The sequence below is a fragment of the Thunnus thynnus genome, chromosome 15, assembly GCF_963924715.1.
Source record: "Thunnus thynnus chromosome 15, fThuThy2.1, whole genome shotgun sequence".
In the NCBI taxonomy this organism is placed as follows: Eukaryota; Metazoa; Chordata; class Actinopteri; order Scombriformes; family Scombridae; genus Thunnus; species Thunnus thynnus.
In genome coordinates this window covers 26,083,638-26,100,248 of record NC_089531.1, presented here as the reverse complement: position 1 = coordinate 26,100,248, position 16,611 = coordinate 26,083,638, and the positions used below count along the sequence as shown (strand labels likewise).

Below are 16,611 nucleotides of genomic sequence, written 5' to 3'. Positions count from 1 at the left end.
AATTGCGTCTATTTTACCTTAAAATCAGTTGCTTGCATCTCTTTTGCTATTTATGATTAATTAACCTGTTTTGTTTTGGGGTTTTTTGTCTTTTTGTTGTTGTTATTTTGTGACGTATCAGTCCATCAAAACAGTGATTGGGCTTTTTGGAGCCAAAAATGTTGTATTTGATTTCAGTAGCCTATGAAAATGTATGGTTTCCTTGTTGACTAATTGCTACGTGATTTAAATACCTTTATGGTGTGTTATTATCACTGTACTGTAATGTTATTCCACACAGGTCATTCTGAGAGAAACACAGTGGTAAGCTGCGTTTTATTTTTGCACGTCATCACCGGACGTCCAGTCCACCTGGTACGCCTCCTCCACCTTGACGCCCAGGTACACGGATCGAGTTGAAAACTTTACTGAAACTGGCGTTTTGGAGCGTAGTTGTTCGAGGGAATGTTCAAAATGGATTAAAAACGGACATGTTTCATGTCGGGTGGAGAGGACAGCTTTGATTTGGGAGTCAGTTGGTGGACGCGCTGTGTAACACTGTAAGTAATGTTTAGGGAGAAATTCGTTAGTCCTCTAATGGAGGAAAAGAACAGCAATGACAAGCCGCCATGAAAGTGAAAATAATTTTAATACACGAAAGGGATCGTGGCCTAATGTGTCAAATGTCAAGCGTTAACATGTTGTTAATGTTAGTGGTTAAATGTGGGAAAAAACAGCTGGATAATATTTAAAGTATTTCACTAGTTTGTTTAGTAGCTAACGTCTGACTACTGTAAACAACCCAATACATGCTGTCATGGCACTGAGCGCCAGACACGGTTTGAGAATCTGGCTGTTTATGATTTCAGAAACATAACCGAAGATTATTAATATGTCTTTAAATCATATTATCACTCATGCAACCCACAAGTAACGCTTGTATACTTTAATAAAATGTTTTACACAGCTTCTTAGTGATTGTGGCTGAAAATAACAGCTAAAAGCAAATTGACTGAATCCGTTTTGATGATGACATTTTGCTACCCATACCCAACCATGCAGCAGTTGTGGATGAATGGATTGATTTTTTTTTTAAACCGTTTTGTATTTATGTTTTTGTCTTGTAATGAGTATCTCCCGATTATACATTTTCAGTTCAATTTTAGAAATCCCCATGACATCATGCAGTAATCTGATATGTCTATAGTTAATTGTGTAGGACTGTGTGCTTACATATCCTCAACAGAACCAGTTGGGTTACTTTACCTGCCACCTGGGGATAGTAGTTTCACATTTGTTTTGAAGAGAGATGCCCTCAGGTGGCTTCAAATGCTTTTAGGTTTTGCTTTTTGTCAGATTGCATTGATAAAAAGTATGTTGTTTAGTGATGCCATGTTAACACTGTCTTACCATTTGGTTCCACCTCAATTCACCTCATTTTCTCTCATGCCCGTCCAGACCTTGGAGCCACTAAGTCATGTCTGCCGGCAGCACTGGCAGTCTGAGACACAGCTCAGGGCCTGGCAACAACAGGTATGGACCCAGCCGGAGCAGCAGCCAGAGGTCATCGTATGAGGAGCGCTGTGTGGACCCAGTTGAAGACTGGCCACACACCCCAGAGCCAAAAACAGTCCACAAAGCTCACCTGAAAGATGCAAATGGGAAGGAGTCTGAGACCATTGGCTTCATTCCTGGCTCAGCTGACCCTCCCTCTGCATCACAAACCTGCAATCCCTGCGCTTCTCCAAGGAGCTGTCGGACCTTTATCTGCAGCGTGCTGACCTGTGGCCTCTACAGGGTCTGCCAGCCTTCCGTCCTCGCTCCCTGCCTGGCGCCAAACGAGAGCTCCCCAGACGAACCAGAGAAGCTGAGCCTCCGAGCTGTGAACCCAGGAGACAACAAAGAAGAGGACAGCACAGACTGGCTAGGGGATGTCCGCATCGCTGGAGTCAAAGTGGACAGTCCAAGAGAATATTTGGATGTTGAAAGCAAATCTCCATATGTGCCTCTGCACGGTGGTCAAATGCAGCCCAGCCATCTGTCCCTGCATGAGTCTATGAGGTTTGACGACTGGGAGGACGGCGAGGAGAATGTGGACTCTCTGATTACTAAGAAGCTGCTCGAGCTCTACTCTGAATATCAGATTGAAGAGTTAGCCAGGTGCACCTCAGACTCTGTGTTTCTGAAGAAGAGCAAGGCCATCAACCAGCTCATCAACTCACTGGCGGAGGAGCACAAAATGGATGAGCAGGAAGCCGAGTGTCGGCTGGTGCGTGGCATCATCCGCATCAGCACACGTAAGAGTACAAAGAAGAGGCCACGCACCCCCAGGACGGAGAGGACGCTGTCAGACAGCGGGAATGAGACGATGAGGGACAGCGATTCCTTCTCATTCAGCAACAACAGTAAGTTTTGTTATTTTTCACTTCTTAAACCTGCAGTGAAGAACTTTTGTCTCCCCCATTTGGCAGTGAGAGTAAATAGTAGTTACAAGGATGTAACTCCAGTTCTATGAGTATGTGCGTGAGTCAGTCCCCGTCACTCCTGTTCTGGCTGTGAAATGGTTGATAAATTGTTTTGAGCGTCACAACCCCCGCGAAATGACTCATTTCATTATCAGAATTTGATCCATTTGGTCTGATAACATTTAGAACGTCTAAAAGAGCCGCATGATTACATAATTTTATCTGTTATGTTAGCGGAGAGTTACACTGGAAGTTAGCCGGCTCAGCTGGCGGAAGTCTGTGGTGCACATGCTCTGTGGGTGCCCTTCATTTCTGGTAAACCAATCATTGTTGGTCACATCACTACGTGTACGGGAATGTCACTACAGACACCAGATTTAGAAACTCCTGTATACTGTGAAATACAGAGATTTACCTGGTGGTGATAGGCTTAGGCCCCGATCAGACAGAGCCCCTTTTAGCAGCCTAGGGCAGCTTTTTAAATTGTTTTTAATGAGAGTGAAGCTTTTTGCTCGCTGCTTTTGCATCACTGAGCCGCTCTATGTGCATCGCATTTTTGCAGGAGCGCACTGAACGCCTCAAGTTGAAAAAAGTGGCCAACGTCATTTGCATTTTTTCCCATTGTCCAATCAATTGAGCCTTCTGTGGTGGTGACAACAAGTGGAGACAACAGTCATGGAGGACAAACTAGTGGTGGCTGTTGCTTGATAGCTGGAGCTATATGACTTTACCAACCACAGTTACCATGATCAATAACTATCTAAAAAATAAAAGGTACAGATCTGTGAGTTTACTTCACAGCAAAATAACAGTTAGGCTAAGGACAGGTGATTTGGTGGTTGCCGAGCAACAGTAAAAAAAAAAAGAAAAGACAGCAAGCTGCTCTTTTTTAAAGTTGTAGGCTTTCACAAAAAAAGGCAGTGCTGTGTGCCTCGCATTTTGCAGCCTGCAAAAAGTGTTCTGTCTGATCGGAGACTTAATCAGCATTGTGTGGACTCTGAATGTAATGGACGTTCATTTATATGTAAATTCTGCACCCCAGCTTTAACTCCAAACAATGTAAGTGTCAAAAAGAAATAAGATCCACCGAAACACCAAACTACTTTTCTGCCATCAAGGGAATCACTTTTGCTTTCTGTTTCCTCAAGATGACTACAAATCAAATCCAAACATCCAAATATCTGAACTGACATCCTCTGACAAGTGTGCCAGGGACATGTGGAGGAACAATGGAGGTGAGAAACCGGTCTTAATCCACTTTAGTATGTTATCACACACACAGTATACTGTTACATTCATAACACCTACTCATGCTATTAATGGAAATAGTGTGTCATTCACTTTTTTCCCTTCCATTGACCTTGAATAAGTTGTGTGTTTTGTTTTCCATAACAGGAAGTTATTTTGGTTTACACATGGCTGTTATTACAGGGAAAGTGTATCATGGATGTATTTGACAATAGTACTGGTTTTACTATAAAGTTTTGTTTTCATAAGATGCAGCCCACCACTGGTTTAAATTTCTTATAAATTCTATTCCATCTTATAACATCAGATTATTTCTGACTTGAGTCTGAATTTTGAGGACGCTGATATCATTTTTGTTTCTGCAAATGTTATTAGATGCTGTTTTTGTAAGTAAAAGAGGAGATGCAGGTGCAAGGCTGTAGCCCCTCCAGTGCACCCTCACCTCTACATGTTTTTAATTATTAATTATTTATTTTTTTATTTGTTCAGTTCACATTTGAATTAAATTGTCTGCAAATTTTATTTTGCATTATGAAAGCCTTATTTGCCGTTTAAAAGACTTTTCCACACTGTCCTTTAGATATTTATTTTGTTGTTCTAAAAGTTCCAAATGTACATATAATGAGTCTAAAATACTGGAACTGGCCTATAAAATTGCCTTATGTGTAATTTTTAAAAATGCAGAGTGTAAAATCCACACACTCACGTTGCTAAAACTAAAAAAAATTCCCAAGAAAAAATGTACTTCTGTGTCCCTCATGGTAGCAGCGGCTCTGTGCAGGTGTGTGATTACTGTTGTTATAGTGCAGTTTGCTTTTGTGTTTATACTGCACAACATTTTCTAATGCATCTATGAAGGATAGACACAATAGCAGAAATGCCATGTAAGAGTGATGTTTAATATAATGACACTCAGACCACATTTACACTGCAGCAAGCATGTGTAGTGCAGTTTAATTGACCTTGTGGAGTGTCTCTCTTAGTCAGTTTTTTTTTCTGGGCAGGTGCCATTTGGAACTTAGTTTACACCTTTTTAACTACACAAAGAATCCTGAAACTGTACCTTGTCTTGATCCTCGTCCCCGTAAACGGTGGTGTAATTTGTTCAGATTAAAAGCTTCAAACATATCTAGTACAGGAAACAAGCCAAACAACAGAGGGCTTTGTGAGTGAGGTGATGAATATTCATATGCAGACTAAGTTTCAGATACTTCCTCCATAAAGGTACTGTTAAAATTTACACTGAGCCTGGTGCACTGGTGCTCAGGGCTGCACCGGTGCTCAGTGCTGCACCAGTAACAGACTCATATGTAAATAGGTTTTATCAGTGAGCTGCAGCCAAGAGGTCCAGTAGAGCAGGTTGCACATGCTCCTGTACAGACAGGACTCTGTGGTGCATGTGTTTTTTCAACAGTGAATGAAGATGGAAATAATCTGAGAAAAAAATTGTTCTCTAGTTTCTCTAATGAGAAAAAATATTGCTCTGTTTTATTTAGAATGCATTCTCAGAAGGTGGTATGTGCATCTGTCTGGTTATTAAATATTGTAATACTTAGTTATTAATCACTCTTAGTTGATTTGATGACAACCTTGCATGCTGGTGCTAACAGCAAGCACAGTGTAATACTACAAGTCCCAATATGGCTTCTCCTTCATGTTCCATTACTCACTGCAATATTTAAAACTGATCCATTGTCCAAAATTATTGTCTTTTTTGTGGGTTCATGCTTGATGATAAAAACTTTCCACTTTTAATGTGAAGCAGCAGCAGTAGGAAATGTTGGGTTTTCATTAGGAGTAACTTAATACAGCTCTGATACAGCTGTAGTTTGATCAGTAAACAGTGAGACTGATATCAGTGAGATAAGATTAAAAACAGTAACACTAGATTACATGCTGCATCATTTCCTGTGAAGGCAATTTGAATCTTGTGAGGCAAGACTGTGAAAAGTATGATACAGAGAGGTAATTACAGAATGTACATAAAGTTAATGCATTGAACGGCTATTGCTGAGAAATGCAGACCATAAATAGAATCAAAAACAGGGTTTGATTAAATAAAAATCTTAAAGATCATGTCTAACAGATTGCATGGTTTGTAAGTGCAGTTTGTGAGGCATTTATAATAACTTGTGGTGAGTCTGAAAGACATTTTATGAATGCACTCCTATTTATCAATCATCTGTCTAACATACCATTACCTCTCGGTTTTTAAATCAAAATCTCACAGCTGTGAGCAATTCTACTGGCTTTGCACTGTGAATAGGCAGTGAGCAAGAGTAATTCCCCTTTCCAGATTAATAACAATATGCTGTTTACCTACTGTGTCTTTTTTGTTCCTATAGGTCACACTTCTAGTTCTCCAACATCCTACTTGCCTTCTCACACAGAGACTAATTCTTCAGGTTTCCCGCTAATTCGCACTTCTGTGAGAACATGATTCCTGCTCCGTGCTGGTGAATTATGCTTGAATTTGTCATGTTGTGTCCACAAGGTCACAAATGAGACATTGAAAGGGGACACCACTTGCACAGGAGTCTCTGGTTTAGCCAAGCTCTTTGTACAAACCAAGGCTTTGGTATGGGAAAAAAAAATGTGAAAAAGTCACATTGTCTGAAGGACTCCAGTGAACTCAGGGCTCTGTGTGATTTATTTATGGTTGATAAATATTATGTGTATATTTGAAGGATTGCTTGGCTGAGACTTTGCCCTGCAAGCAGATATCAACAGTAGCTCTTGATGATTCTTAAATATTGTATCACGATTAACCGTCCCCTCGTCCTTGAAGGAGAACTACGTTATCTTCATGAAACCTGACTCGTTTCTGATGGTCAGACTATTGTTCTGTTGTTGTGCCAAGGACATTTGAATTTTAAAACATGTTTTTTTGGCACATCTTTATCTTATCATCATTAAGATTTAATTTTTAACTGTTTTCAACTATCACATTTGCAGTTTGTGATCTATGATTTGTTATCAGAAATGATGTTCTGATAGTTTTGATAATTTGACAGATTTCCAGTTTATATAAGAGTTATAGCACTGCTCTAAAGGACAATAGTTTAGAATAATGAAGAAGAGCAGTTTTATATTGAGTTTCTGAAACCTGCAATGATGAACTTGGTTGGTTGGACTTTTCATTAAATGTAGCAAAACCACCAAGTTCTCACTTTTCCTTGCAAAGTTTTACCAAAAAAAAAAAAAAATTAATCTTAACTCGAGGTCCATGTACTAGCTTTTTCTGGAACTTTGAGCTGCATCTCACAACCTTCCTCAGTGGAATGACAATATGTTGTAACATCTTCTAAACCAGTTATAACTATAATATACATATACACATACATTGTATATTACACATACATACATACTGTGTTATAATATAGTTAGTAAGTTGGTTAGTTATGTGATTTATTGAATACAATTTACAAGTGCTTAGCCCACTTAGACCTATAAAACAATAATGTTGCAGTTGTGAAACATAACATAACTTTTTCATATAAAATTAAAATGTATAGCCTTTAAATGATCGTATAATGATAAATGAAACATGAAGTGTATTTTGTTTTCAGTGTTACTTAAATCACATAAATAAAGCCTCCTCTCTTCAGGGAGACCATTAAACTTGCCTATTTCTAGTATGTATCCACATTGTAGCTGTTCATGAGACAGTATTTTCATAATTTATATACTGTAATAATTACAATGGTATGTGTTCTTCCGGTGAGGAAGACTATGAGATAAGCTTTAAAGCTCCCCAAAAAAGCTAGTAAGTGGAGTGGATTTAAGATTTCTTTTTTTTTGGTCAAACTTCTTTTTTTTGTTGTGACTTATGATTTAGGTGTCATACAATGTGGAAAAAGCAGATCATCATTACTGTCATAACATGAAGTTACCAGGTGTTGGATGCATTCTGAATACTGTTTGTGGCTGTGTGCTACTCTGTAACTCAAATCTCAAATATAAATATGCTATTGAAGATGATTAATTGTACCTATAGACTAGCAGTGTAAGATAATGTATAATGTAATATCACTTATTAGTGATGTTGTCACACGCCGACTTATGAAGTGAATGTGTGTTTTCCTTCCAAAGTGCTCGGTGTGTTTGCTCCTGGTGGGAATTTTGCCAGCTGACTCAGTTGAATTTATTCAGTTATGTGACCTTTTTATCAGCACTAGCTTATATGACCCTATTGTAGTTAGTTAATACTCAGGTAGCTAAATGTATGATGTAACTGTCCAGATTACGCCTATTTCCTGCTCTTGTTACCTGTGATCCATCCTCTTTTGCCCTTTGTTCCACATACGGTACATTGATTTAATGCAATGAATGAACTACTTTTTTGTCTTAAGGTAAATACTATGAGTTACTATAATAAACATAACACCATGATGTCTTTTTATTGTGTCAATAATTTGGTTTCAACACCCGAGTGGTTATAATGAAATGGTGTGAAACTGTTCTGGTTTGGACCAAGAAGCAGAAAATGCAACATGACAATTTAGGAAGTGATGAATGTGTCTCTAAGTGTATTTCTCATGTCATTGAACTGGTTGAATTGTCTGATAATTACATCATTTTTTATTCACATATTATACTTTCTCACAAGGTTTCCTAAAAACCGAAGTACAATTCTTGGATCTTTCATCAGGGGAAATTAATGGTAATTTATATTTTCTGCAAAGTGTGTTGGCAGATACGGTAACCCATCTTTAAAAAGTTATCTCAATGTAAAAACAATAAATAAAGTACAACAAAAGAGATATTGTTTGCCTGTTCTTTGCCACATACGGCCACATGAGGGAGCCAAAATTGCAATTTTAAGATTTTAAGATCAGGCCATGCTGCTTCTTCAATTTCCCCTCCAATAGAAATATCAATCATTGATCAAGACTTAATCAAGCTGAAGGGGATATTAGGTTTATTTCATGTTCTTAACAACATAGCTTCACTGTATAAAACTCAATATTACAACACTCATAAAAGTCTTTCTCATGGGGATCTTATTGTAAAAATAACATCTCTGTTAACAAATGTAACATATTTGTGTTGCCAATAACTGGCTTGAAGAAGAGCTCTGTGACCAAGTTGTGGCTCACAGTCTGAATGGTGGAGGCTGCTAGGAGGATGTGGCTGAGGCGACCGCTGTCCTCTGGGTGCAGATGGTGGATGACTTCTTGGAGAGCTCTCTGAGCCTCCTGTTGGAGGCCTTCAATGAACAACAAGGCACTCAAACCTTTGACAGCTGTAGTAGATGAAGAAAAGGTTCTGTTTAAGCTCATGTCCAATACATTAATAAGCATGGGTATTCAAATTCAAAATGTTTTACCTGGGTTAAACAACATAGCACCCTTCAGGTAAGCGTATTCCTTTGGACTGAGATCCAGATTCCACAGGTGATGCAAGCAAGTTCTCAAATTGTGGACTCCAGCAAGAGTTGGTTGTTCAGCCTCCTTTTCAGTGAGTCCTGCTCCAAGCAGAATCTGTCGAAGAATACTTGAATTTGGCACATCTGTCACTTCAAACACCATCTTTTCTTGGGCAAGCCCCAGAACAAAAAGAGGAACCCAGCAGTGTCTTAACAAGGATGACTGATCTCCTGATGGAAGCTGACTAAAAGATGGTAGACTTCTCATGAAGCAAATAGTTTTTACCAGCACGCTGGAGGCAACTTGGCAGGTAGTCTGGGGGTCCTTCAGGTAAACTGCCCTCCTCTGCTCACAGTGACAACTGTGCATTGTGGTGTTTAAGTGTTTGAGGGAGCCACTGTCCCTGCAGCTCAAGATGTTGTAAAGGATGGTGTGCGGATGCTGATCCTTGTAACCCGAGCAAGTGCTGTTTGTAATCTTCTCTTCCAGAGGAAACATAGTAGAGGATGAGGCATCTGTCAAAAAGGGTTAACAAAGAAACAATAAGCCAGTTAGCTCCAGAAAGCATGAAGAGTCACACTACTCCACACGCTCCAGCCGTATTTATCCAGGATGTCACTTGTTAAACCTTGACCCTTTTTTAAGCCCCTGCATTGAGAAAAAACAGTGACCCTGGACCTCCCATACAGACGGAGCTGGTTTCTCTCGACGTGGAGGTGATAAGGCTAGTTAAACCCAGCAGCTGCCCCGGGAAGAGAAATACAGAAGCTGGCGGGGTGAATGACATTTATCATGTTTACCTCAGTCATTAACTCCGTCTGTACCAGTCTACCAAGGACTGACAGGGTAAAGGCACAGGCTGCCACCTGACCTGTGCCCCACTTACACCTTGGACGTGCATGAAAGGACACAACGATTTTTTTTATTGGTTTTGAAGATTACAACTGTGTGAGTTGTGGGTCATATAATTCACTGCCACAAATTCGGTCTCTATCAGTTTTACCTGAGTGTACTGATTAAATAGTTTCTTTTATATGCATCTTAAACATATTACATGCCTTTGTTCTTAGATCTCTTCAAAAATTATAACTTTAAAGAAACTTTCACTCATTTCTGTTCCTTTGCTTTCACTGACCTTGTTTGTTTCAGCTCAGGATACTGATCTTTCAACATTACAGTCTTTTTAGTGCCAAAGTCTCTCTTTTTGTCACTATACTTCCATCGTAGCTCAACAGGGAAAAACTGTCTGAGGAAACACAAAGAGGGAATTTGATGCTAAAAAGACAGTAAATGTGGCCAAGTTGATATGACTAACTTAGACTGCTGAAGCTTCATATAAGCTTCAGATACACTTTAAAATGCATCTCTGCACAAAATGACTGTGTGGACACATTGTGGATTTTGCCCCCCATCACTTACATTGAAAGCTCATTTGAAGGGGATCTTTCACTAGCCAGTATGAGCAGGAGGAATGATTACAGAAAGGAAAACCTCTTTCAGTGTTCATATGGTGTATAGGTTAATCTTTACACTTGCCGCTAGCGAGTCATGTTATCATATATGCCAAACTGTTTGCAGTAGATGTACAAACGCACAGTGAACCTTTAAACTGGATCACCAGTATCACTGAACAAATCAGTAGCTTTTATCAGTGGAACACTTCACTGGGTACTGATATAGCATCTTTGGTGGGTCAGCCATTATACATATAATGTTACTTCCTCATGAAGATTAAAATAAAAATAAGAAATAGAAAGGTAGAGGTGTAGTAGTGCAATGAGACTGTGTCACATGTTATAAAGACATGACATAAAGCATCCATGTTTGAAAAGTATGCACGTTGCAGTAGTTCATGCTGCGTCCTTTAGTTGCTAATTTAGTTTCAGATCATCTGGTGAAATGCAGTATTATGACTGTAATGTTTGGGTCTTCAAATAGGACATTGTTAACGTTACATAATAAAGTTAATGTCATTAATACCTTTTGTGTTTATAATACAGTGTATGTACAGGAAGAATTTATAGGAAAGTATAATGTCTGTTTTTTACATAAAGTAACATGATAATTTGAACGTCAGTACATTCCCATACAGGAAAAGCAAAAGGAGTACAAGAGTGAAACATTGACTGCTATACCCAATCAACATAAAATCAAACCCACTGTTGTTTCTACATCAGCATACTCATCTCTCTTAACATATTTTTTGTGGAGGATGGAAAAATGTGTCTGATTGTTACTCACTGTTAGGAAGCGGACAGGAAGACACAGGGTGCAGGGTTTTCAGTTGAAAAAAGGTGGGCTTTATTTACCCCAAACATAAAAAGGACAAATTGAATGAAAAAGACAACAGTGAATAATAGCTAAATTGAGCCCTAAAACCAAACTGAACTTAGAATACAGCAACAGAGCTTGACCAACCTCGACAGGCACAAATCTGACCTCACTCAACATACTGCACCACTGTGACCATGATCCCCGAAATTATAGATCATACCACTACAGCTGTTTTATCTCAAAGCCAATTTTTCTGAGCTGTACAACTACCCACAAATGTGTAGTTGTGTAGACACCCCTAATGTAAAAAATGTCACCAGTGTTTAAACTGTCTTCAGTTGACTGTCTGCTAAACCACACCTCCCTAGTTACAGTTGCTACACCTGTCAAGTTCTCCAATCCAACATGGCACATACATATGCAGTTTACAACGATGATGGTGACCGATTTACCACTCAAAATGTATCGATATACAATGATTTCTTGATTTCAGATGATTTTGCAGGATGAAATGACAATTGTTGCCAGCAGATTTGGATTTGATTTGATTTGTAGCTAGCTAGCTAATTAATGTTAACTTTGTGAGTTGACTGAAAACTCGTTTTATAATGTGATCCATGCAAAAGGCCTTAAATATGTACTTGATGGTTACTATTTGGCCTTCACCTTTGCTCTCTGTGATCATTTTTTATTATTGAGACAAAGTGAAGTAATTTTTAAAAAAAAAACGTGTTTTATGGTTGCTTGACATTTACTTTAATTTGCACATTATCCTTCAAAAATGGCCCTTATGGCTTCCACATCCAGGTGGTTTAAGGTTCACTGTAGAATTCCAGTTCGGATCTGGTGGTTAGAAAGAGACAGAGAATAAATGTGAGAGTCTGAATTTCATTTTAAAGTTCTTGAAAGGTTTGTAAATTGTCTTTTTTTTTTTTAACTTTATGTAAAACTTTTTTTGACAGGTTAAACAATTTCATATGTTTGTAGTAATTTCACACAATTCAGCAGGTTCTGATTAATAATTATAAGGAATTGTCATAGATAGTACATACTGGTGTCTGTATGTCACCTAAACATAAAGAATTTGAGCCACAATTGAAACCTGGAAAAAAAGAAATTTGAATCTGAGCCGTCAATACTGGATAGGCATAGACTGCCAATAAATGTCAATCAAAAACCCATAGCTAAAAGTTTATTATTATAGTGGAATTGTGCTAAATAAATAAACCCTCTGCACCTTCTGAAAAGATATAATCAGAAAAAAGGAATAATTCAATGCCTTCCATTGTAAAGGGGCCAGTATACTTCCTCAGAACTGTTTGTCCGAATGGGGAAAAAATGCCCAGTGTAAACCCATAAAAACTGGGTTTTTTTGATCCCATGGCCATTATAGCATGAATTCATGCATTCTATTTTATAAGTCTTTCAAACTGAAGCTCTGGCTTCAAAATTGTAGTTTTGAGCAATTTTCTATGCTTTGCTATGCCAGGGGCATTTCATGCATTATAGAGTTTTGGAGGACATTGTAGCAAATTTATTCATCTGAAAATGGTGTATTTGTATTGATATAGATGCCCAAGGGTGGCATATGTGTGTATGGAGAAACTAGTGTGTGTGTGTGTGTGTGTGTGTGTGTGTGTGTGTGTGTGTGTGTGTGTGTGTGTGTGTGTGTGTGTGTGTGTGTGTGTACAGCTAAAGAGATGTAATTAATAAAGGCTGCAGGTCACATTATCACATTATTCCTTTCTCCCTCTCTCTCTCTCAGACACATACATACATCCCCCCTTTAACTGAAGTTGGTTAAAATAATTGACTAGGTAATATGCTGTATTGATAGTATTGTAAAGTGAGGCACATGGGTTAAACAATAGCACGTCTCTCCAGTCCCCTTCCCCTCTCTATGACAGCCAGCAATTCACTCCGCCTTCTAGTGTACGGTAGCTGCTCTGAACTACTATAAACATTTTTAATTTCTGAAGTGGTCAGACAACACATCACATGATCTAGTTGTGACTGAGCATAATCCAACCTCAAGTTTTGGGCCCACAACATTCTCTGTGAGTTTACCAGATTTATGACTCTATACTGAAGCACCCACCTGTTGTTCCACTTAGCAACTCTGTTTTATTTAGAAGGTCCACCTAAAAAAATCAACAGGATCAGTCCTTAATGCAAGTGCCCCTAAACAACATAAATTGTATTTAAATTCAAGTGACAGTGCCCTCTAGTGGCTGTAGTAATTATGATGGGAGCAAAGGACAAATCAGGTGACATTATTTTAGAGTGACAAGAAAGTTGTGGATGGATGGATCAACAAAACATTAACTTTGAAACAGGACATCGCTGGTCTTTTCCCTTTTCCAACCATGAGTCAACATTGTTTTTGAAAACCATGACCATGATCATCCCCAAACCTTAACCCCATGGTTATTATTGTAACCATGACAAAGAAGGTCCCCTAACCTTATGAAAGTAGTCATTTTAACACAAACCACAATGTTTCCCTAACCTTAACAAACCATAATCTTTTTCTGAATGTAACTGGACCTTAACCATACCGTTGTCACGTCATAAAACATATTTATATTTCAACAGAGATTAGTAATGGTTTTGGAAGGCACAGACAAATGATGTCATCCTGCTGATACAGTGATCAGATCAGAAAACGCTCTCTGTGTCGCTTTGGGCCAATGTGTTTTGTTAATGAATCTGGAGAACTTGTTGGCTTCACCCTAGACTATAAAACAAGGGAATCCAAACAGGAAATGAGGAGCACTAAATAACCAAGGCTATTGGGTGTACTTTCCCCAAAGAAATGTACAAGTCAAATGTCAGTCAGTACTGAAAAGGACCATCCTGGTGCAGGGGGTCTTCCCTTGAATGAGAATAATCTCTGTCTACTGTGAATCAGATAAAAGTTAAACACAATCATATTCTTGGTGTTTCCTTTCAAAGCATTATTGATTCCTGTTATACAAATTCCCACTTGGCTTTATACCTCCCTGCTTAACTAATCAACTTAGTGTCTATATGTCGTAAAGATATGGCTGATGATGAAACTTTCCTGAGTGTGAAAATTCTTCTACATACAGCCTTTTTTATTTTGTGCTGTGAGTTGCTCACCTAAGTTGCTCACACATAGATTGCTATTGATGTCTTTTCAAAACTGGGTCTGCTCTGATTTTCCCAAAATTATATTCAGTCAAAAGGCATCAGACTCAGCCAGCTAAATCTGTTTCACTTATTTGGCAGTTGTCAGCTTGTTGTCATGATTTACTTTAAAAAATCATTCAGTCATTGTTTTTGGAAGTAAACAAACCACAGTTGATAGCTGTTATTAATTAAGGGTTCACACCCCAGTGCCAGCCCATCTGTAGAATGAATTTTGAAATGGCCATTTTATTCTTTTTTTAATAGCCCTATTATTGTGTATATACATACCTCTGCAGGTTTCCTTTTCTTAATTACTTTAATTTTGCAATGGTTTTAATTTTGTAAATTTATAGAAAGTGTTCTTTTGGTTCCAGTGTCTTTCTAATCATCATGCCATTTTGTGGAGCCAATCTAAACCTGTGGTGCCTCAGCCAAACTTCCTGACTAAGCTAAATGCATATTTACTTCTGTTGTATTTGAGACTGTAATCATTTTAACAAAGATAAATTAATGATTTGTTTTTATGCTCCCAAAGCCCCCATGGGAGTTGGAGTTGTTCAGCACTTTGCTTACTGTAAATATCCATTTAACTGAGAATTTGAGGAGAAATCCCCAGGAAAATGAGTCACAGATGGCAGTGGAGCAGAGGAAAGGGGGCTGGACGTTGGTCCTCTATTGCCTAAATCTATCCAATGTTTTTTTTTCAGTGTATTGGTTGTGTTGTTGACACCATTTTAAAATACCTCAAATATTAATTTAAATGGCTGGATGAACCCACTGTTCATTTTATTCTTTTTTAACTTCAGGTTAACAGTTATAGCATGACCCAATAAACCTGTTGTAAGTGTTTACTTATTACAAACCTCTGTTTGTCTGTTTGTATTACAAACCTGTTATGTCAAACTCATGAGTCATCAACATGCATTCAATAATAAGTTAGGCTGTTCTCACACTGACTTTGAACTGTTTGAGGTTAAAGGTCACAGAGAATTGTATAAATCTGCAATGAGGATACTCATTGCTTAAATGATTACAGTATTTCAAAACATTATCATAACATTAACAGAGATGAACCTAAGTTAATATTTTGTAATTACATTTGTTGAAAGTGTGTCATCTATACCTCAATGATTTTAAAAGCCAGATGAGGCTTATTGATTATCTGCACCATGTGCGACACCATGTTCCCCAGTTACTGTTAATTAGCTGACACCACCATATCCAGTACATGCAAAAGGACCTGAGGTTGTTTGTCAGTAAATATTTTTGTTGATAATTATTTTTCTGGGAAATATATGTAGAAGAACCCTTTATATTAGTAGTTTTGATATATTTAGCATTGTTTTTGCTTTGTGCTGTGTTTAAAGCTGGGATTTAAGTGAACCTGTTCTAAACAGCAGCTATGAGCTCATAACTAAATGCTCGAGTATGCCAGAACACAAGGCTGACTCGGCTATCAGCTGAAGGAAAAAATCATGATTTAGTTGGAATGACCTCTTCTACTTTCTGTGCCAATAAAGGCTGTTTGTCCAGTTTCTCATAAAGGTCCATTTATGAAGCTTTGTTGAAAAGAAAAACAAGCTTCTGAGATCTCTGTTACATCTGCAGAGAACAGCCCTCAGAAAGACTTAAATTAAAGAGGGTAAAGCAACTGTCAGATTTGGGATAATTAATCTCTTCTCACTAGTTTATGTATTCATTTTATATTTTGTTGAATTTTCTGATCATATTATGTCCCACACGTCATTTGATGCTCCTATGGCGCACTGCAGGCATCAGATTTGAAATGCCAACACTACAGAACCAACACAGATTTCTCCTGTTGTCGTTGTATTTACTGTTGCATTAGTTGGATGTGATGAATGAATGAAAAGGAGAAATGCAGAGGAGGGAATTGAACCTGAAACTAAGAGCGTCTGATTCAACGGTAAATCATCTGTTGACTGTTTGATGGTTATTTTTTTGTGCCGTAAAATGTGACTGCCGTGAAATAATCAGAATATAACGTTTTATTTCTCTCATGAGAAGTTTTGTTCTTGTTCTCTCTCTCTCTCTCTCTCTCTCTCTCTCTCTCTCTCTCTCTCTCTCTGTCTCTCTCTCTCTCTCTCTCGCCGGTCAGAGAG

At 38.3% G+C, this 16,611-nt stretch overlaps 2 protein-coding genes across 2 annotated transcripts; one reads left to right on the top strand and one right to left on the bottom strand.

Moving 5' to 3' along the window:
* Window positions 1-339: 339 nt before the first annotated feature.
* On the top strand, window positions 340-8,084 carry kdf1b (keratinocyte differentiation factor 1b). The gene is made up of 4 exons (XM_067611553.1): window positions 340-539; window positions 1,438-2,384; window positions 3,593-3,679; window positions 6,038-8,084. The coding sequence occupies exons 2-4, from the start codon at window positions 1,457-1,459 to the stop codon at window positions 6,130-6,132; spliced, it is 1,110 nt and encodes a 369-aa protein (XP_067467654.1). The 5' UTR covers window positions 340-539; window positions 1,438-1,456; the 3' UTR covers window positions 6,133-8,084.
* A 473-nt stretch (window positions 8,085-8,557) lies between these two features.
* Window positions 8,558-9,795, bottom strand: nr0b2b (nuclear receptor subfamily 0, group B, member 2b). The gene is made up of 2 exons (XM_067611554.1): window positions 9,022-9,795; window positions 8,558-8,937 (listed from the first exon to the last, which is right to left on the bottom strand). Exons 1-2 carry the CDS (start codon window positions 9,557-9,559, stop codon window positions 8,696-8,698), a joined length of 780 nt encoding a protein of 259 aa, XP_067467655.1. The 5' UTR covers window positions 9,560-9,795; the 3' UTR covers window positions 8,558-8,695.
* Between the last annotated feature and the right edge of the window lie 6,816 nt (window positions 9,796-16,611).

Excerpts from the sequence above, each read along its gene's own strand:
- kdf1b (XM_067611553.1), top strand. The coding sequence starts at position 1,457 with ATGTCTGCCGGCAGCACTGGCAGTCTGAGACACAGCTCAGGGCCTGGC. Across the intron at positions 2,385-3,592 it reads CTTCTCATTCAGCAACAACA|ATGACTACAAATCAAATCCA; the intron begins GTAAGTTTTGTT and ends TGTTTCCTCAAG. Across the intron at positions 3,680-6,037 it reads CATGTGGAGGAACAATGGAG|GTCACACTTCTAGTTCTCCA; the intron begins GTGAGAAACCGG and ends TTGTTCCTATAG.
- nr0b2b (XM_067611554.1), bottom strand. The coding sequence starts at position 9,559 with ATGTTTCCTCTGGAAGAGAAGATTACAAACAGCACTTGCTCGGGTTAC. Across the intron at positions 8,938-9,021 it reads TGCTATGTTGTTTAACCCAG|CTGTCAAAGGTTTGAGTGCC; the intron begins GTAAAACATTTT and ends CATCTACTACAG.